This window comes from Rhinopithecus roxellana, chromosome 5, assembly GCF_007565055.1.
Source record: "Rhinopithecus roxellana isolate Shanxi Qingling chromosome 5, ASM756505v1, whole genome shotgun sequence".
In the NCBI taxonomy this organism is placed as follows: Eukaryota; Metazoa; Chordata; class Mammalia; order Primates; family Cercopithecidae; genus Rhinopithecus; species Rhinopithecus roxellana.
In genome coordinates this window covers 82,271,401-82,293,964 of record NC_044553.1, presented here as the reverse complement: position 1 = coordinate 82,293,964, position 22,564 = coordinate 82,271,401, and the positions used below count along the sequence as shown (strand labels likewise).

At 39.9% G+C, this 22,564-nt stretch overlaps 1 protein-coding gene and 1 pseudogene across 3 annotated transcripts; both read right to left on the bottom strand.

Annotated features, from left to right (window-relative positions):
* Positions 1 to 3,254: 3,254 nt before the first annotated feature.
* MED6 (mediator complex subunit 6) lies at positions 3,255 to 18,856 on the bottom strand. 3 transcript variants are annotated; one of them, XM_010360630.2, is made up of 8 exons: positions 18,786 to 18,856; positions 15,753 to 15,912; positions 14,791 to 14,882; positions 11,416 to 11,498; positions 11,001 to 11,109; positions 9,383 to 9,498; positions 5,412 to 5,439; positions 3,255 to 4,610 (listed from the first exon to the last, which is right to left on the bottom strand). In XM_010360630.2, the coding sequence occupies exons 1-8, from the start codon at positions 18,805 to 18,807 to the stop codon at positions 4,480 to 4,482; spliced, it is 741 nt and encodes a 246-aa protein (XP_010358932.1). In that variant the 5' UTR covers positions 18,808 to 18,856; the 3' UTR covers positions 3,255 to 4,479. The 3 variants fall into 3 exon arrangements, with proteins under 3 accessions (XP_010358932.1, XP_030787161.1, XP_010358933.1); XM_030931301.1 differs by lacking the exon at positions 18,786 to 18,856 and adding an exon at positions 17,285 to 17,304; XM_010360631.2 differs by lacking the exon at positions 9,383 to 9,498.
* Positions 18,857 to 21,738: 2,882 nt separating this feature from the next.
* Positions 21,739 to 22,123, bottom strand: LOC104660316 (annotated as a pseudogene).
* Between the last annotated feature and the right edge of the window lie 441 nt (positions 22,124 to 22,564).

Genomic DNA, 22,564 nt, shown 5'->3' with positions numbered 1-22,564 from the left:
TTGGAGACCTCAGGGATTGCTGGTTGAAATGTAAAATGGTACAGCTGCCATTGTAAACAGCATGGTAGTCCCTCAAAAAGTTAAAAATAGAATTACCACTTCTGAACACATACACAAAAGAACTGGAAGCAGGGACTCAAACAGATATTTATACATCAGCGTTCACAGAAGCATTATTCACAATAGCCAAAAGGTGGAAACAACTCAAATGTTCACTGAAAGATGAATAAACAAAACAAGATGTCCACACACACAGATACTGAAATATTACTCAGCCTTAAAAAGGAAATTCTGACACACGCTGCAACACAGAAGAACCCTGAAGACATCATGCTAAGTCAAAGGACAGATACTGTATGATTTTATATGAGGTACCTAGTCAATGTCAGAAGTAGAATGGTGGTTGCCAGGAGATGGAGGAAAAAGGGAAAGTGGAGTTACTGTTTAATGGGTACAGAGTTTCCATTTGGGATAACAAAGTTCTGGAGATGAATAATGGTGAAGTGAAAGTACAACATGAGTGTACTTCACGTTGATGAACCAATAGAAAAAAATGTGCAGAAGACCTGAAAACACAAAAATGAGTATCCAAATAGCCAAATCATATGAGAAAATGTTCATCACCAATTACCAGGAAATGTAAATTGCAGCCCAAAAAAGATACCACTGAACACATGACTAAATTTTTCCTTGACAATATCAAGGGTCAACAAAGGAGTGGTACAACTGGAGCCTTACACCCTGCTAGCTGGAGTATAAACTGGTATAACCTCTTTGGTAAGTATTTTCACCTCATCAACTAAAACTGAATAACGGCAGCTTTGTGAGCCAGCAATTTGAATAAAATAGTAAAATGAGCCTATGTACACTGCATTAGTTCCCTAGAACTGCCCTAACAAAGTACAACAATCTGGGGGACTTACACAACAAATTTATCATCTCAAAATTCTGGAGGCTGAAAATCCAAAATCAAAGTGTCAGTAGGGCTATGGGCTATGCTTTCTCTGAAACCTGTAGGGGAATCCTTCTTTGCCTCTTAGCTTCTGGTGACTGGCTGGAAATCTTTGGCATTCCTTGGCTTGTAGATGCATCACTCTGATCCTCCATCTGCACATGGCATTCTCCCTTTGTCTCTTCACACAGTTTTCTTTTTATAAAGACACCAGTCATATCAGATAAGAGGCCCACCCAACTCCAGTATGGCCTCATTTTAACCCATAACATCTGCAATGACCCTGTTTTCAAATGAGGTCACATTCTAAGGTACCAGGGATTAAGATTTCTGTACACTTTGTTTGAAGAAGAAGAGGACACAATTCAGCCCATAACATATACCAAAAAGCAATATAATATTCATACAATTAGAATATTCCTGAAATTTCATAAGTTCATAAAAATAGAATATTCATAAAAGCAATTTTAATAGCCAAAAATTATGAATACAAATGTCTATCACCATTAGAATGAAATCTAAAGTTGTAATATATTCATGCAATATAATACTACACAGAAATTAAAATAACTACAAATGAAACAACTCTGATGAACTTCACAGACACTAAAGAAGCCACACATGAAATGCACACACTGACCAATTATATTAAATTTTTAAAATAGGCAATCTAAACATTTATTTAGGGATTCATGGTTACACAGTAAAACTGTGAAGACAAGTGATTACCACAAAACTGAAGATGAAGGTGATTAAGCGTTAAAATCAGGAGGGGACATAAAGGTGCTTCTGGGGTACTAGCAAAGTTCAATTTCTTAACCCACATAAGTTACATGATTACAGTGAGTTTTACTCCATTACTGACCCTGTCAGTTAAAAAGGCGTAGAAGCAATGACACCCCAGTAGCAATGAACATACCCAGCACACAGATTTTGATTTCCAAATGCGATTCTCCACTAAAAGAAACAGAAGTGCCTGGCTCCAGAGTTGAAATGAGCCTGGCATATCTTACTGTGCTAAAGAGCAAAGAAATCACTCAATGGATGATGAAGTCATACCAAAAGGACACAGGATCAGCTTGAAGTAGCTCCCACTGTCCCAATTTAAGACAAACTGGGCATCAATATGAATGATAGTAAGGAAATACATGCATTGAAGTAAATAAGAATCCAGGAGTCCACAATGATATTTTTAAAAAGGGGGGAGAAATGAAAGCTGTTTATAGCAGAAAGCTAATTAATAGCATAGAACAATGAAATCAGAAAATCATCATTTGGCAAACATCAGAGTAATAAATGATTCAGGCAAGACTTACTGATGGAGGCTAGCCAGTGGGTAAAACTTTGAGAAATAACAGGACACTCAGAGCCTCAAAATATTCCAGGATACCTGTAACTTACAAAAGGAAAAATAACTTTACAGTGGAGTAACCTTATAGACACTACCTTAACCAAGTGATGAATGCTAACATCACCAGAAATGGAGCAAATTGACACCATGTGCCTCCATAAGCATCTTTTCTATGGCATTCCTCACAAAAATGCATGAGGTGAATTTCATCATGAGGATATATCAAACAGACCCAAATTGAGAGGCATTCCACAAAAAGAATGGCTTCAACTCTTCAAATATCAAGGTTATGAAAAACAAGCAAGATTAAAGAACTATTCCAGGTTACAGGAGACTGAAAAGACAGGACAACTAAATGTAACCCACAACTCGGGATTTTCTTCTATTGTAAATGACATTATTGGCACCACTGGTGAAACATAAATACAATCGAAAGAGAGAGGGAGAAAGAGAGAAACAGCAAGTAACAAGAGAGCAAGAGTTAGAGACGGAAGAAAGAGAGAAAGAAAATAAAGACTAAAATACAGAAAAATGGTAACGGAGAACTAGGGTAAAAGGTATATATAGGAATTCTTTGTACTATTCTTACAACTTTTATTTGCCTGAAATTATGTCAAAATAAGAAGTTGAAAGACAAAAATCTCACACAATACATAAAATTAGACATTTCGTAAGAGCAGAAAACAAAGATGACAAATTCTTCAACCACTTTAAATACTAAAATACCACTTTTGCTACTTAATTAACACTAAAAACATAAATGACAAAATTCAGTGGTAGCAATTCTGGAAAACCTGATACATACTTTCCAGCTTTGCTGTTTGAGAGATCACTAGTCCAACCTTTTGAGGAACAACTTAGTAATACGGACTAAGAGCAATAAAAATGCAGACTCCAGTGATTCCACTTCCGGAACTCTATCCTAAGGAAATAAATACCAAATATTGAAAAGGCATTATACAAAGATATAATCACAGCAGTCTTATTTAAAATAATGTAAATTGAGAAAAAAATCCCAAATATAACACAGAAAGAAAACTGAGATACAATCATTTACAGAAATTCAGACACTACAACAGTCTATAAGAACTATACAAACATGGGGGAAAGCTTACAACAGATATAATAAAGTAAAATTGTATGAAAGGAATGATTAAAGTACTTTTAAAAGCATCTACATGCAGCAAGCGCACTCAGTCCCCTTGCCATGAGATACCCTGTGCTGCCTAGGGACTTTGCAGACTTCCTATTAGCAAGAAGGCCCTCACCAGATGGAGCCACTCAATGCTGGACTTTTCAGCCTCCATAACTTAAAAAAAAATAAATTCCTTTTCTTTATTGAAAAAAAAAAAAGTATCTACACGTAGAATAAGATTAAAACTCACAACACTGTTACAGTATTTATAGGGTAATGGTATTGGTGAGTGAGGTTTTTCCTTCATCTTCCAAAATGTCAGCAACTGTTTATTTTAATACTAAGGATTATGTAACTTAACAAAAAAAATATGCTTAGTTACTACTTTAACATCCTTTGTGTCTTCAAAGTGCATCTGAAAAATAGTCATGATGAAGAAAAAAGTCACGATGAAGCAATATATACAAACACCTTTATTTTGCTTTTAAACATATCTACCAGTAAATATGTGTGTAGGTTGCACAAGTCCAGGAGAGAAAAGGTTACAGAAGATATATAACAAATATTCACAAGAAATCATGATGGGAATAATATCTTTTCTTTTTTTTTTTTTTTTTTTTTTGAGACAAAGTCTTGCTCTGTCGCCCAGGCTGGAGTGCAACGGCGTGATAATCAGCTCAGGGCGACCTCCGCCTCCTGGGTTCAAGCAGTTCTCCTGTCTCAGCCTCCCGAGTAGCTGGGACTACAGGCGCCCGCCACCATGCCCAGCTAATTTTTTTATTTTTAGTAGAGACAGGGTTTCACCATATTGGTCAGGCTGGTCTCGAACTTCTGACCTCAAGTGATCCACCCATCTTGGCCTCCCAAAGTGCTGGGATTATAGGCGTGAGCCACCACGCCCAGCCTAATATCCTTTCAAAGAATAAGTGCATCCCATACAAATAAGAAGGTTACAATAAAGTACTTCAAAGCTCAAGAGCCACAGTACTGAGGTATGATAACTAGCATGAGGAGTCTTCCAGGCTTCTCTTTTGTCCGTACTCACTGAAGTCTCATCCGTTTTTCAGGGGGGCCTTTAGCACTCACTGTCTGTTGTACATTCTTTGTGGTCTCCTTCTCCTCAGATTTTACAGTTTCTGGTACAGGTTCTGCCTCTTTCTTTGTTTGATCCACTAGATATCAAAAGTAGATTTTTTGGGGAGGGAGACACGGGTGGAGGGAATGAGATAAATTCAAACAATGGTTAGCATGAACGGTTCACATTTTCAAATTCATTTTTAACTGTTTATCTCAAGTTCTAGATCTAGCCATTTCCATAGGCAGATGTATACAAGAACACAGTTACAAACCTAACAACCTGATAACTCAAGGAAATTAATGATACTAGACAAAACTACGTAGCATTTAAGTAAGAGAGTATGTAAAAACAAGATATATCATTATTCTAACCCAGTACCACGATGGTTCAACACCTGTTTTCAGTAATGTAACAGAAAACAACATGTAAAAATACAGATTTGATGAAGAAACCTCGAATCACGGTGGCTTCCTCATATCTCCTCAATACCTACTTTCTCCCTCCCAATTCATCTTTTCACTACCACAATCACTACCACAATGGCACCATCTGCTGACAGTTCAGCACATCTCAAAGATTAAGAGTAAAAAACTACAATGGGAGACTCTAACCCATGGCCCACGGGCAGCATGCGGCCCAGGATGGCTTTGAATGTGGCCCAACACAAATCTGTAAACTTTCTTAAAACACTATGAGACTTTTCTTTTTTCAGCTCATCAGCTATCATTAGTGTTATTTTATGTGTGAACCAAAACAATTCTTCTTCCAATGAGGCCCAGCCTCAGCTCTAGAAGGACAAAATGACCACAGCTCATTTCACATGCTATAGTTGTTATTGATTTACAGGCTGTTTGATCTTATTTCAAGCGTAATAAGAATATTAGATGAACCATACCTGGAACAGGCTTTTCTCCAGGCTTTAGCTATAATTTTTTAGAAAAAAGGGAGGGGGAGGAAGAGGAAAAAGAAGAAAACAGGTCAAGTTGGCAAAGTTTCTTCTTCTTAATGTCATATTAATAAAATGAAAGCTTCATCCAAATTACATTTCAAATGACTTTGTGAAGAAAAGCTACTATTTATGTACTATAAAGTACATTTATCATTGTCTGCTTCTTATTCCCCATTCCAGAAAAGACACAAATCAAAAACTAGAACAAGATAGTCAACCAACCATAAAAACACTTGAACATTTAACAACCTCCACCTCCACACCCAGGCTACAATGCTTTATAAAAAGCAGTTCAGTAGAATCCAACGGGAAGAAATAATGAAGTCTTCCAATACTCCAGAGTCTTATTCCCTTAATGGATATGAATTATGGGAAGGGAGAATGAAGTATGGATGAACCATGACTTTTAAAGTTGGCAGGCACGGGAAATTTGGAGGAAAAAGAGATTGCTGATGAGTCTATTGTTAAAAACCAATCTATAGGAAAAAAAGACAAGGAAAAAAAGATGAGAAATAAGGTCAGGTCCTTCACTCTGTAGAGCAATTCACTTGATTAAGCTCTGTCATCTCCTTTGCCCCATTCCCCAAGTTAAATGCTCTACAACACTCTTGTCTTCTTCTACCCCTCATTCTCATCCGATGACACTGTCTCCCATGTTTAAAAACAACTACAAAACCAGGATGCCAACACCACCAACTTCCTTACCATCTACCTTTGAACTTGTAACTGTATATACATATACACATATATATATTTAAAATACCTTAGTACTTCCATATCATCTTAGAAAAAAAAGCAGTCTCTTCATTTCTAATGCCTCCATCTGTTTGCTGAATCTTTCTGGATTTACATGCCCTCCCTAGGCCTTCTTACATATTCCCACTCCTAACAATTACAAAATTTTCTGATATTACACGTTCCAGGTTCATGCTGACAACTGCCAACTATCCTACTCCAACTGCAAGTCCTGGGAATCTTTACACTTAACAAGACCAAAACTGAGCTTCATATTATTATCCACTGTGCAATAAAAAGGTTACCACAGAAGGCCTGAGGCTGCTATACTTAGAAAGACCTGCTTGCAAGGTTGGCCCTTGGCTAGTGTCTAGAAACTTGGATTTCTGGAGGGTTCCCACCATTCCCTGATAATAGTGGCTCACTGTGCCTAGACTGTACAAACAATGCAGTTTAGGCTGAATATCTGCTTTCTTCAGAGGTTGTGGAATTTTGGTATGTGCTAGATAGAGGGTACCTACATGAAGAGCTCCCCCAACTCCAAAAACACACCTTGGGTACCAGGTCTCTAATGGATCTCCTTGGGAAGAAATATCACATATGTTGCTGCATTTTCACTGTTGAGAGAACAGTACACTCTGTGTAACCTCTTAAGGGAAGAAGAAAATATAAGGAAGCCTGCACACAGATTCTTCCAGACTCTGCTGTGTCCTTTTCCCTTATGATCTGGCTATACATCCTTACTGTATTATAGCAATGAATCTTAGCTGAGTACAATTACATGCTGAGTCCTCTGAATCCTGCTAGCAATCTCCAATTACAGGAGTTGTCATAAGAACCCCCAACAAAGCCACATATCACATTATCTTGTGAAAATATCAATACTTAAACATGTCCAAAGTAATTCTGAGGGAACAAATTGTTTTTCTTTAAAATAGGAGAGGAAACATAGGGAGGAACATTGAAGAAAGTAAAAAATTTGAAAGCGGGGATTTTTCTACTGTCAGCACTGAACCATTTAAACTATATTGGACACTGAACTATATCTGGACACTGGAATAATGTCGTTATTTACCCAACATAATACACTGTCTAATCTTTTCTAGTAAATCCTGCCAGACTAGTAGAACATGGTTTGAGATGGGGATATAAAACAAGGGTGCTTCTTGGAGCAAATTTAATCAGGTGGCTTTGGTTGTTTTAAAACTTAAAATAGGCCGGGTGCGGTGGCTCAAGCCTGTAATCCCAGCACTTTGGGAGGCTGAAACGGGCAGATCACGAGGTCAGGAGATCGAGACCATCCTGGCTAACACTGTGAAACCCCGTCTCTACTAAAAAAATACAAAAAACTAGCCGGGCGAGGTGGCGGGCGCCTGTAGTCCCAGCTACTCGGGAGGCTGAGGCAGGAGAATGGCGGTGAACCCGGGAGGCGGAGCTTGCAGTGAGCTGAGATCCGGCCACTGCACTCCAGCCCGGGCGACAGAGCGAGACTCCGTCTCCAAAAAAAAAAAAAAAAAACTTAAAATAATTTTGAATGCATCTGGAGGCCTGTTATGTTTATGGGAGTGGTAATGAGTTATAAGTTTAAAATAGAGAAGAAACATAGGACTCCAGGATTAAATCCCAGCTTCTCTGCATTGCATACAAAATCCTTCTCAACTGACCTTAATCCATTTTTAAAGTCTCATCTTCCATTACTCTTCCCCTCCACAAACACAGAGTAAGCCTCAGAGGAGTTTTCTGGTTTCTGAACATACGTTCACTAACTCATGTTTCCGGTTTTGCATGTTCTATTACCATTTTCTAGATCAGGACTGTTCAAAAGAAATGTGAGCCCACAAATGCAAGATATACATGTAATTTTAAATTTTCTTGTCACATTTTTAAAAAGAAACATGTATTTTATTTAACCAAATATACCCAAAATATTTCAACACATAATCAATATTTTTAAACTACTGAGATATTTTACATGCATTCTTTTTCATACAACTCTGAAATCCAGTATGTATATTGCACTTATATCACAACTCAATCTGGACTAGCTGTGTTTCAAATGCTCATGGTCACATGTGCCTCGTGGCCACCGTACTGGACAGCACATGTCTAGATGTCTTCCCCTGGCCTACCTAGCATGCACTATGTACTCACCAAATAAATGGTCAACTACACCTAGCTTTTTACATTCTGTAGAGGTCATTCATCACCCTACGCACAGCTATTATTTATTTATTTATTTATTTATTTATTCAACAGACAATGTTCCATCTTCAAATGCAGTTGATGAGATTCCTCTAAACTGGCTTTCCTGTCCTGAGTTCCATCTTGCGTCTTCTGCTCTCTTCACCACCACATCACAATTCCAATAGCCCCTATCTCTCACTATAGCACAGTCAGGGAAGAGGGAAGGGGAGGCCTGTTCTAAATTCATCTCATGTAAAACATTTCATTTAGTTTAAAATTTCCCTTGAAAATCCCTAAAGGAGCTACTAACAAAAAAGAGGTATATGATCTTGTATGTACACTGCAAAGGTCCAGAAGAATTGAGACTAGCCATGAGACCAGCACATTCATCGATTCCATTCCATATCTACTTCACTCCAAAAGCTCATTTAGTAGAATGGCAGGTGGATTTGCTATTGCTGTTAGAAATCTCCCTGCCCCTCCAAATCACACAGTGGAATTCATATAACTTAAAACCCCAATATAGTGTATCTCTATTAATCACTCCTGTCTCCTCTGTTTATTATGCCACTCTACTTCAGATGTTCTGTTCTTTTTGTTACATAAGTGTTAACTATTCTATCATTTAGGTTGTTCAGACATCTACTACATCAGGCTAGAAGGTGGCACGTAGAGTAAAAAGAGCATGAGTTTCATATTCTAGTTTTGTTACCACCTGTGACACTTTCAGCAACCTTTTGAATGAGAATATGATCTATATGCAGTCCTCAGAGTTTGTGAAGATTCAGTAAGAAACACAAAACAGTGTTAATTCCATTCCATTTACCTATTTCTTCCATTAAGTTTTTAGAAACCTTTCCTTTGATACAGAGATCATTTTTTAACTCATGAGGAAAATTGTAATTTTAGGTCACATCTGAAACAGTTCTCAATTAAAAATAAATATATATGCCATAAAGAAGTGTCAAATCAAGATTAACCACACATATTCTCATTACCTGCACAAATTTGGGTGGAAATTTTTGTCTGAGGTCTAAAAGTAAAGCATCCACACGTTGTCTCTGAAAAATAGAGCTTGGTTCTTCTTTCCTTTTGGCTTTAGGTCTGACTTTATCTATTAAATACAAAGTCCAAATCAAAACATTGCCTACTTAGTTTGGTGTCTCATATTTTACAAATCTTTGTCCACTATGAATATACCCAAACTTCATTATTTTTAATGGCTGCTAGACCAAAGATAATTCCCAAAATTGGTAAACACAGCATATATACAGAAGTGCTGTTAACTCTCCCTCTTAACTGAAGTCAAATTCTAACATTTAAGCTGATACATATGTCTTTTAAAGATACTTCAGTTTTGGTATATAAGCATGCACAACCGTAAGAGTTTTAAAGCTAACATTTTTCAAAATTACCTAAATCACAATCCAAATTATTGGTTTGAAATTACCTTTGTGTATTTTAAGTGTATTAAATGGTATTTTCCCACAAAACCTACTAGGAACAAATGGAAATGCAGGTTTCACAAACTCAATCTACCATATTCAATTATTAAGACTGTAATTCACTGAAAAAAAAAAAAATAACAAAACAGAAAACCATGAAGACAAAAAAGAAAAGAACCTGAAAGAGAAATTCTGAAGTTAATCACATATGGGATTTGCCCTTGGGAGGGAGGTGTATTGGGAAACCGTATCCAAGCGAAGGGTTCCAGATAAGTGTTACTCCGAACACTTGGTTATGGCAGGGGAAAAGAGCCATTGGGCCAATTTTAGTCAACAAAGGCAAACTTTCCTTCATTAAATGTTCCTGCTTATACCTACTATTAAGAAGATACAGGTCTGAATTCTACACAAACACTATGTTTCCCTCAACAATCTATTCTGAGTTGCTATTTCTCAGACAAGGAAATGGAGAATACAAGTATGCTGTTACAGGCACATTTCTGGAGGTAGTCGAACAGTAAAACATGATGAAGACAGTAGCAGATCAGATGGAAACTTAAGAGAACCTGGAGCCACAAGAGGTGGAGAGATGGAAAGATCAGAAAACAGACTGGCCATCTAGGGATAGGGCTCTAAAAAGCAATCTCTCTCATCTCCTCTGCTTTGAAGACTGGAGGAATAAAGAGTTCCAGATTCCAAGACAATTCAGCAGTCAGGTAAGTAAGGAATATCATCTCTGCTCATTCCACGTCACTGTCTCTCCTATGTTCCTTCCCCCCCACCCCTTTTTTTTTCTTTTTGTAGAGACCAGGTTTCACCATGTTGCCCAGGTTGATCTTGAACTCCTGGGCTCAGGTGATCTACCTGCCTTGGCATTCCAAAGTGCTGGGATTACAGGAGTGAGCCACCGCACCTGGCCCCAAATATTTTCAAACCTTCAATCACCTTGACTAAGACTACCAGTTACCTAACAAAGTGAATGTGCATCTGTTCCTATGTGAAAGCTATTATTATACATCTAGTTACATGAATCTCAGCTGCAACAAAGCCAGCATCCCATGAAAAAAGTGAAACACACTTAGAAAAGATCAACAGCCACTTTCCTAAAGAAAACAGCTTCATTCTCAGAGGATCAAAAAGTGTGTTAGGAGGGTCTGGATGTTCTACTTACCTTGCTCTTCATGATCTTTGAAGTGCCACCAATAACCTTTGGAAGGATGATATCGACAGTATGACATAGCTTCATCAAAAGCTGACTGAATACCATGCACTGCAGTAAGCTTGAAAAAGGAAAATAAATTCTAAATTTCTCATTAGGTCAACAAAAATTTCCAAAGTAAATACTCGCAAAATATTACATATGCAAAGACAGAACCCATTTTTCAGAACCTAAATTACTATATAATTGAGACTATGAAATAACTTTGAGCACTGACTTGGCTCATAGTAACCAAAGTTCAAGACATTCTAATAGTCAATACTTTATAGCAACTTACACAAGGCAGAGGAGCTCCAGTTGGATTACTGGAAGCAAGGTAGCTAATTAAATGTTTTCTTTAGTGCTTAAAGAATGTGAAGACACTTACCACTCTAGAGTTTATAACTGATCCCAAGTCTGGTGCCTGATAGATCACTCCAGCAATGATATAGTAATCAGCTAGTGGGATAACTAAAACAGTAGGACAAAAGGTTTACAAATACAGCTATGGACACAAACTGCTAAACAGATTCTCATTAAAAGAATTAAAATCTGACATTTTCCCATAAGGCAGGGTTTAACAATTACTGTTTTGGTAAAGCTGTACCAGAAAACAGCCACATCCAATCATTTACATATTATCTATGGCTGCTCTGGCAATAATTGAGCGCTGTCACAGAGACTAGGAGGCCCACAAACCCCAAGTATTTAGTCATTGGCCCTTTTCAGAAAAAGTATGCCCACTGTTGCCCTCCAGCAGTGCTTCTCAAACTTTAATGTGCATCTGAATTACCTGGGGACCTTGTTAAAATTAGATTCTTATTCAGTAGGGATAGTGCATTTCTAACAAGTTCCCAAAAGATGCCAAGACTGTTGTCAGTCAACCTTACTTAAGGTAGTAAGACCCTGGAGCAAGACAGACTGGAGGTCCAGTGTAAAGATATCAAATGCAATGAGCTTGCTTTTGTGCCCCAGTGCTGGGTCCTAAGGAATAAGATAACTGCCAGTGAGGATACTGCCGTCTTGTGTAATTTCTATACCTTGAATCCTCTGACCATGGAAATCTTATCTTGTCGCTGGTCTGCCTTGGTTCTAAGGTTCTCTTTTACTCTGGGCAGGGACTCTAGATCTTTGATTTTGAAACTAAATTTGGATTCTAGAATCGTAACTTCTTTATCAAGTCATTCTCTGAAAACAATGCCAAGTTAAAGGTTGTCCATAAATGTCTTAATGAGGGTATCTAATTGAGAGATGTAGCTACAATAACACCCATCTGGCTCCCCTATCTTGAATCTTTTCTTCAGTATGACTTTATCCATGGTCTTGGCTTGATTCTAATGTCTTCAATTTCTGTCATTGCTGGAAAAGGTGTCTAGCTCTTTGATTCAAAACCAAATCTGGACTCTACACTCTTCAGTGTTGTTTCTAAACCAAGTTTTCAGTAGGTAGTATAACCCAGGCAAGGCTTTTAGTTCAATGCATCACTGAGGATTTTCAATTGATCCTCTATTAGTTTGATATGACCACATCTACCATGCATTTTGTAAAAGAATTAACTCAGTGGACTGAGATGAAAAGAAAAGTTAAATGTGATCATCAGCAAAGCCTGAGTCCTGTCCTCTCACTCTCCTTCCCAGACAGCATGAGCTTCACCACTCGCTTCACCTTCTCCACCAACTTCTGGTCCCTGGGCTCCATCCAGGCGCCCAGCTAGGGCACCCAGCCGGTCAGCAGCACAGCCAGCGTCTATGCAGGCACAGGAGGCTCTGGTTCCCGGATCTCCGTGTCCCGCTCCACCAGCTTCCAGGGCAGCTTGGGGTACGGGGGCCTGGCCACGGGATGGCCAGGGTTCTGACAGGAATGGGAGGCATCCAGAACGAGGAGGAGACCATGCAAAGCCTGAACCTACCTGGTTCAAAGCCTGGCCTCCTACCTGGACAGAGTGAGGAGCCTGGAGACCGAGAACCAGAGGCTGGAGAGCAAAACCCAGGAGCGCCTGGGGAAGAAGGGACCCCAGGTCAGAGACTGGGTCCATTACTTCAAGACTATCAAGGACCTGAGGGCTCAGATCTTCTCAAATACTGTGGACAATGCCTGTATTGTTCTGCAGATCGACAATGCCCATCTTGCTGCTGATAGAGTCAAGTATGAGACAGAGCTGGCCATGCATCAGTCTGTGGAGAGCAACATCCATGGGCTCTGCAAGGCCAATGATGACACCAATGTCACTCCGCTTCAGCTAGAGACAGAGATTGAGGCTCTCAAGGAGGAGCTGCTCTTCATGAAGAACCATGAACAGGAAGTAAAAGGCCTATAAGCCCAGACTGCCAGCTCTAGGTAGACGATGAAGGTACATGCCCCCAAATCTCAAGACTTCGCCAAGATCATAGCAGACATCTGGGCCTAATACGAACAGCTGGCTCAGAAGAACCGAGAGGAGTTAGAAAAGTACTGGTCTCAGCAGATTGAGGACAGCACCACAGTGGTCACTATGCAGTCTGCCAAGGTTGGAGCTGCTGAGGTGACACTCACGAAGCTGAGAGGTACGGTCCAGTCCTTGGAGACTGACCTGGACTCGATGAGAAATCTAAAGGCCAGCTTGAAGAACAGCCTGAGGGAGGTGGAGGCCCGCTACGCCCTGCAGATGGAGCAGCTCAACAAGATCCTGCTATACCTGGCCCGCTACGCCCTGCAGATGGAGCAGCTCAACAAGATCCTGCTATACCTGGAGTCGGAGCTGGCACAGGCTGGGGCAGAGAGGCAGCACCAGGCCCAGGAGTATGAGGCCCTGCTGAACATCAAGGTCAAGCTGGAGGCTGAGATTGCCACCTACCGCCGCCTGCTGGAAGACAGCCAGGACTTCAATCTTGGTGATGCCCTGGACAGCAGCAACTCCATGCAAACCATCCAAAAGACCCCACTTGTCAGGTAGTGGATGGCAGAGTGGTGTCTGAGACCAACAACATCAAAGTTCTGAGACATTAAGCCAGCAGAAGCAGGGTACCCTTTGAGGAGCAGAAGGCCAATAAAAAGTTCAGAGGTCAAAAAACAAAAAAAAATTACTTGGGATGTTTGACATTCAGTTGGTATACCACCTGTGCCCACAGAAAGAGGTAGCTTTGATGCAGTGAGTTGCTCTGTTAGTGCTTGAAGAGTTGTCCTTGGGCATGCTGGAACAGTCCTGGTATCCAAGTATACAACTAGTGGAACTTGGCTTTTGAAACTTTTCCTACATGAGAGTTATGCTGGTTGTACCAGCCTCTGCAGACAATTTGTATAAACAATGTGACTATAGTAGACACCAGATTTCTTTTGGAAAATCTAAAAATTTGGTGGGCAGAGGATGTCCAAACAACCAGCCCTCAATAAAAATCCCTGGCTCAGAACCTCAAATGGACTTCCTTGAGCAGACATATTGAATGCAGCTGCATTTCACTGCTGGATGGAGGGCACACTCTGTGGCCCTTCACAAGCAAGAGGGAAAGCACAGGCAACTTGCACGTGGATTCCTACACACCTCACCTGACATGTCTTTTTCCAGTACTAATCTGGCTGCGTACCCTTACTGTGTTGTCATAACAAATCTCAGCTGTAAGTACAACCATATGCTAAGTCTGGTGAGTCCTCCAGCATAGTACTGAACATGTATGTGGTCTTGGGGACCCCCCAAACAGAAACCAATCAAAAAAACAAGTTAGGTCAGGAAGTAAATAAATCATGGTATTTTAAAAAGAAAACAATGCCTAAAGTTTACACATTTTACCTTGGGCAGGGGACTGCCGCTGTTGCTTCCGAATGATGAAAAGAATGGGCTCTTGAGCATGCAAAAGGATGTATTCGATTCCAACCATCTGACTGAAAACAGAACACAGACATCCAAATATCTATAAATGCCCTACAAATAATTGTATAAGACAAATTATATAAAAATGCGGCAACACTTTAATAGGATTAAAACTGCCTGTGTTTGGTGTTATAATCTGACTGTCGAGTAAAACTAGTTTGTTTTTAAACAACAAAATTTCTCTACAAAAATGTATTATAAATTTAAATCTGAGTGTTTTCAGTTAGGAAAGGACACCGAAGAGTGTCTGTTTCAAAAAGGCAATCAAAATGTCATGATGCTTCCTGACCAAATCTATGAATACTTATAAAATATAAAAATAAACATGAAGACACAACTTCATACACTACCAAACTAGAAAACATCAAAAACTTTATCCTCACCCCAACAAATTTTTTTGCCTGACAGATTATGTTTAAAAACAACAATAAGTTGTCTCAATAGCTGTATTTGCCCCATAACAAAAGCCATTTAAAATATGACAGATATTTAATTTTATAATCTCCTCCTCAATATTTAGCTGACAATAGGAAAATTATATCAACAGTTGTTTCAAATACTTTTGTAATATAAACTAGGTATAAAAGGGACAATAATTATAGTTGCCTAGTTGAGAATAGCAGTAGCATTGCCAAAATCACTCATCAGATCGAAATCTAAATCTGTTATATTTAATTAAACATTATGAAGTTATACAGAAAAGACCTCTGTTAAAAGTAAATACTAATAATTATCTTGCATGTCAAATTTGTATAAACCCAAACAAAACTCCAGTTTTTCTTCTAAAATTCTACTTTGCACTTCATGATCCACAGCTTTAAAGAACTGTTCATTGCAAAACTTGTATTTGGTAAAAATGCTACCTTCTTAAAATAACTTACTTCAAGTGTTCTAATGTTAGCCTCTGCATTTTGACCACTTCATTATTACATGTTCTGTCATAAAAAGGATTACTTCTTTCTGAAAAGTAATCCAGGACACTACCACTGTTCAAAATAGGGATCCAAGAGCTGTCAACCCAAGAAATTCCCAGCAGATTGTCTATGGGAAAGAAAACAAAATGATAAAGAATTAGAAAAAAAAGAAAGAATCCAATCCAACAAACATTTATTATACATCTAATGTAGTAGGCACTATGAATATAAGGATGACATAGATCCTAACCAACACACTCTCATGATGTAACAGAAGAGATTATGAAAGAAAGCAATAACATGATGTAAGTGTTATGATAAAGACATGGTGAAACTCTGTCTCTACTAAAAATACAAAAAATTCTGGCCAGGCGTGGTGGCTCACGCCTGTAACACTAGTACTTTAGGGGTCTGAGGCAGGTGGACCACCTGAGGTTGGGAGTTTGAGACCAGCCTGACCAACATGGAGAAACCCCGCCTCTACTAAAAATACAAAAATTGCCTGGCGTGGTTGTGCATGCCCATAATCCCAGCTACTTGGGAGACTGAGGCAGGAAAATCGATGCACCCAGAAGGTGGAGGTTGTGGTGAGACGAGATTGTGCCATTGCACTCCAACCTGAGCAACAAGAGTGAAACTCCATCTCAAAAAAAGAAAAAAACAAACAAAAAATTAGCCAGGCGTGGTGGTGAACACCGTAACCCCAGCTACTCGGGAGGCTGTGGCAGGAGAATCGCTTGGACCCAGGAGGTGGAGGTTGCAGTGAGCCGAGACTGCGCCACAGCACTCCAGCCTGGGTGACAGAGCGAGACTCCATCTCAAACATAAAGATATGAAGAAATGTGTTACAAGACTACAGAGGACCTAGGGGAACAAAAATCATTTTTCATGGGGTAAGAAGATGGGTTTTAGCATGATTTGTTAAAGAATAGATAGAAACTTACACAGAGAAAAGAGCAAAGTAACTCCAAGCAGAGAGATGTATATACAGAGGTATAAAAATACAAATTATATTATATCTTTAGAGGATAATTTCATTAGGTGAAGAAGTGGTATGATTTAAAATTTAGAAAGGACTTTTTTTTTTTATTGGAAATCCTTAATGCTGGCAAAAAATTCAAAATTTTCAAACAACATGTATGCCCAAGAGAACACATCCATAGCTACCAGTTTGCGATCTCTCAATTAGGGATAGAGAAGTTAGGAAGCTATTATTGTAGATGAGATGATAATGATGTAAAAGCTAAGGGATAAACAGGAAGTAGAATTACCTTAGCTACAGCCACACAGTTTCATATTTAGAGTAGAATTAAATCATGGCTTTTAAAAAGACATGATAGAGCTAGATACTTTTAATAAATGAGCTTGTATTGGCCATTGGCTTTGATGATGCTTCATACCACTGACTGTACTGAACACCACTAGGTGTAAATCATGAACATCAAAATGCCTACACAATACTGGTTGAAAAACTTCAATCTCTCTTATACTGTCATTACCTCAGGCATCTTCAAAGAAGTCAGACCTAATTCAAGGTGACAGGCAGTTTTGAGCCAAGTGACTCAACTGAGAAAAACTATATAAAGGTAAAATGTACTTTGTGTGCTATAAAATAAAGGAGGAGACAAAGTATGTTAATAACCAAATAATCAGTACAGACCATTTAGATACTTCATCATAACTGGATCATGCAATAACCAAATACACAATAGGCCAGGAAATAACATTTTCAGAAATGGCCTCCTAACTGGTTTTCCTAATTCTACCCTTGTCTTCCTACACTGTTCCCAGCAGCCAATGTAGTCCTTAAAAAAAAAAAAAAAAATCAGATCACATCATTCCTATGATGGAAATCCCTTCAATGGCTCTCCGTTTTACTCAGAGGAAAAGCCAAAGACCTTATCATAGCTTTCAACACCTTTCTGACCTCATCTCCTTACCGCATCCTCTCTCATTTCCCTCCAGCCACACTGGCCTCTTTCCTGTTCCTTTAACATACCAAACACACTCTTAGAGTCTTTGCCATGATCCTAACAAATCTGAATTATAAGTAAAACATTTTACAAACTAAATATCTGAAAACAGTCTGACAGACTAAATGTTTCTCTTTTTTATTCTGTAGCAAGGCAACATGTTGACATAGCCCAAGCATTCTAACAATCAGCAAGTGATGAAATTAGGCACTTAAAACTCCCACTTATAATGAAAGACATGTATGTAAAATCATGATCCAGAAGTGCTGAAGATCACCGGATAACTATAAATGGGAATATTTGTAATAAATGTGTTAGACCCCAATCCAGTTAATATTAAAAAAAGGCATCTCAAACACTTCCCTTTAAAAATCAAGTACTGTATATACAAACAAAAACAACTCTACGTGCTCCCCAAGATCAAGCAGCAATTAAGGGGGGGCATCTCCATACATTTATTCACTGACTGATTCACTACGTGAGTACCTCTACAGTTCAGCTGCGAAAAAAATACGACTCCTGGCCATAATAATTGCTGCATGTTCGATGTAAAGTATTATCGACTCAAAAAAAAAAAAACCTTACAATAGAAAATATTTGAATTCATGCTCAGGGACCCGCGGCGCGCTATCTAAAGAATTTGGCAGCCACCATGCCAAGTATCAAGAGATGAATCAAATCAAGTTGGCTCATTATCCCACTCCCTTCTCTGCCTAAAGGCCATTCCTTCACTCCAATAGAATAGCCCTAATGTTGTCGCAGAGGTATGTGTGAAGAACAATACTCCAGCTCTGAAGGCTCAAGGCCCAGAGCTTCTTCCAACCCCTTCTCTCCGACGCTTCCAAGAGACGTTTCAATAACTTAAAAACTCGTTAACGTTTCGCTAGATCACAGCCTTGTGTTGTCCACAAAAAACACTCAAAAAAGCGTGAGACCTCACACAAAGGAACCTAAACCTTGAAACTGCGAGCTATAACATCCCAAACTAGTCCACAATCAACAGACAAAGCATAGCAATAGACTATACCTCGGATATCCACCCCCGCCATACTTCCGAAAGCGTTCACAGGCTCTCTTTCCGGCGCAAAGTAAACGTAAGCCTAGGCCGCCGGAAGCAGCGGGTTGAACAGAGTGCGCATGGGTGACGAGGGACGTAGAGCGGAAGAGGGGGCGGGTCGGGCGGGAGAGGGGCAGGGCTGGGAGGTGCGAGAGGGAGGGGAGGGGGCAGAAAGCGGGAGAGGCGGGGGAGGCGGGATACGCGAGGTGGGGTTGGGGGATGGGGGACGGGACGCAGAAAGGTTGGTGCAGGGCAGCGGGGAAAGACTGGGAGGAGAGGGATGGGCCAAAGAAGGAGAATGGGAGGACGGATTACTGGGGAAAAAATTAGAAGACTTTAGAGGACAGGAAGGCCGAGTGGAGTCCCGCCCCACGCCCACCACTGATGGAATAATTCTGTCTTGATCGTTTGTGATCGTCAAGAAAACAAATTCTGATGCTGTAGAGTTACGAGTGGGAGCGTCTCTTAATTTTAAAAGCTCCTGGGGTGTATCCACTGAGCTATCAGATTTAGGAACGATGGTCATTTATGTTTTTCTCCCTGCCTCAGGTATTGGGATGGGACAGGACTTAAGAATTTGGGAGTCATTGGCTTTTCTGTGACTACATCCATTAAAAATCTAAACTAATTAAGCCTCTGAGAAAAATTTCACAACACAGGAAATGCTTCTGAAGTGAAATATTAATAAGATTAAGAGAAAGGGAATACCCCTGGGTCCCACAGTAATGAGCAAATGTCTGCATTCCAAGTAGTCTGGAGTAGGTAGCAAGACTCCAAAGAGGGAATGATTCTGTGTACGGGGAAGGCACAGAAAGCCTCAGATTCTCAAGCTTCAGTGTGGCTCTGTAAAAACAAAACGATACAGAAATATGAAAACAACACGCAGATACTAGGAAGAGGATGCCAAAATCTGAAGGAGGGATGTGGGCGGGTGCCTACATCTTCTCCAAAACTTAGGCACTGTGAAGACTCCGCAAGAATTTAACCACAACCCAGGAGCAAGAGGGGAAGACCATAAATTTAATTGGGATTTTGAACCTCATAGACAGGAAATTCAAAATTTTTAAAACTCTGTAGAATAAAAGTACATTGCCTGTACATTTCAGTTTGGGAATTTTCTGCCTGAGATGGTATGTATAAAATAGGTGTCCCAACAGAAATATGTGCATGCACAGAGTAGAGTTTTGAGAGAGAATTTTTCAGGAAGGAAATTTTCAGGATGGCCTGTTTGGGAGCCTAGTGGGAGGACACTGCAAAAAGGAGGAGTATCGTGTCCAATAAAAAGTGTGATACATAAAGCTTTTTGTTTTTCTAGTTTTTTGTTTCCTTGTGTTTTGATTAGGCTAGAAGGAGATTAGGAAGAATAGTGACAGAATGCAGATCTGTAGACGATAAAACACATGGTATGCATGGTAAATGAGACCTGGAAGCTCAACCTTTTCTTGTAGGCAACGGGAGAAATGTGATCAAGCTTCCATTTTAGAAAGACTACTTGAGGAGGGCCGGGCGTGGTGGCTCATGCCTGTAATCCCAGCACTTTGGGAGGCCGAGGCAGTCGGATCACGAGGTCAGGAGATCGAGACCATCCTGGCTAACAAGGTGAAACCTCGTCAATACTAAAAATACAAATATTAGCAGGGCGTGGTGGCGGGCGCCTGTAGTCCCAGCTACTCAGGAGGCTGAGACAGGAGAATGGTGTGAACTCGGGAGGCGGAGCTTGCAGTCAGCCGAGATTGGGCCACTGCACTCCAGCCTGGGTGACAGAGCGAGATTCCATCAAAAAAAAAAAAAAAAAAAAAAGTGGAGAAAAAAAGATGTGGAGAAATAGGAACACTTTTACATTTTACACTGTTGGTGGGACTGTAAACTAGTTCAACCATTGTGGAAAACAGTGTGGCGATTCCTCAAGGATCTAGAACTAGATGTACCATATGACCCAGCCATCCCACTACTGGGTATATACCCAAAGGATTATAAATTATTCTACTACAAAGACACATGCACACGTATGTTTATTGCGGCTTTGCTCAGCTCTCATTGCAGAGGATAAAGCAGTAAACAGACAAAGCCCCTGGCTTCAAGGAGCCAACAGCTCTGGTGGAAAATAAAGACCATGAACAAGTAAACAAATAAAGAAGAGCACTACAGCCTCACCCCTGTAATCCTAGCACTTTGGGAGGCCAAGATGGGAGGATCGCTTGAGCCCAGGAGCTGGAGACCAGCCTGGTCAACATAGCGAGATCCCATCTCTATTTGTTATATATTAATTGTTTCAATTAATAATGAAATATAAATAAAAAAGAGTGTTACAGATTGTGGTAACAAAAACAAGAGAAGACAAGATAGGGAGGAAGCCACTTTGGATAGGACAGTCAGGACAGGCCTCTCTGAGGAAGTGATACCTGAGATGAGACCTGGAAGATGAAAGCAAATCACTCATGTGAAGAGCTGGGGCACACGCATTTCAGGCAGAGGGGATCATGGACCCTACAGTGGGAAAGGGGTTGGTCTGAGAACCATAGAAAGGCCAGTGTAAGCCAGGTTGTACGAGTGAAGGATGAATGATGGGAAAAGAGACTGGGAATGAAGGCAGGGGCCAGATGATAGAGAGCCTGGTCAATAATTTATTTTTTATTCAAAGAACATAGGAAGCTATTAAAAGATTTGAAAGAGTAGAATGCCACAAAGGTATTAGTTCTGACTGGAAATTTGTTTATGGATGTCAAAAGTATTTGTTGTGCTTATTGAGCCACTTACTATGGATGAGACACCGTGCTAAGCACTTTGATGAACTATCTAGTTGTTCCCTTGAAACAGTTTTATGAGGCAGAAGCTATTACTCCCAATTTTTTTTTTTTTTTTTTTTTTTTGGTTCCCAAGTTTTATTCAAGAGCTCATACAAAATATTCTGGATAAATGAAATTTAATCCTCCTCTTCCTCCTCTTCTTCATCCTGGTTAATCTGGAAGTAAGGTAATTCGTAACTCTCTTTGCTGTTAGCAACCACGCGCAACCAGTCATGTAGATTATTCTTCTTCAAATATTTTTGGTGAGATATTTCAAATACCTTTTGGAGAAAGGCACCTCAGATGTCACGGTGATCTTGCTCTTGCTCCTTTTGATGGTCACCACCCCTCCACCAAGGTTCCCAGCTTTTCCATTCACTTTGATCCTTTCTTGCAAAAACTGCTCAAAATTGGCAGCATCCATGATTCCATCTTCTACAGGGTGGGTGCAATCAAGAGTGAACTTCAGAACCTGCTTCCTTTTTTGTCCCCCTTCACCACAAGCTTTTTCACAGGAGCCATGGCCGCAGCGGAGTTAGAAAGTATTACTCCCATTTTTAAATGAGGAAACTGACTGAAGCAGATGAGCTAGCTTCTCACCAAACTTATTAGCTACTTGGGTATACAGCTAAGCTATATTTTCCACCACTGTTGCACCTGGATGGAGCTACGTAGCCAGTTCTCATCAAGGGACTGTGAATGGAAGTGATAAGTGTTACTTCCAGACCAAGATAGCAAAAAACACTGGTTCCATCTTCACCTTCTCTCTCTGTATTCACCAGCTAGATGCCAGAAAACCTAAGGTCATGGATTGAAAGTGGCGGTGATAGGGAGTTGGGGGGGGGTGGGGTCTCTGAATGACTAACCACAGGTGCTGAGCCACCTTGCTGACCTAAACTGGATTCAAAGCAAGAAATAAGATTTTATTGTGTTAAAACACATGCATGCACACAAATAAATACA

Coding starts and splice junctions, on each gene's coding strand:
- MED6 (XM_010360630.2), bottom strand. CDS start 18,807: ATGGCGGGGGTGGATATCCGAG. Junction 15,913..18,785: donor GGCGGGGGTGGATATCCGAG/GTATAGTCTATT, acceptor TCTTTCCCATAG/ACAATCTGCTGGGAATTTCT. Junction 5,440..9,382: donor TTCCACCCAAATTTGTGCAG/GTAATGAGAATA, acceptor AAAAAATTATAG/CTAAAGCCTGGAGAAAAGCC.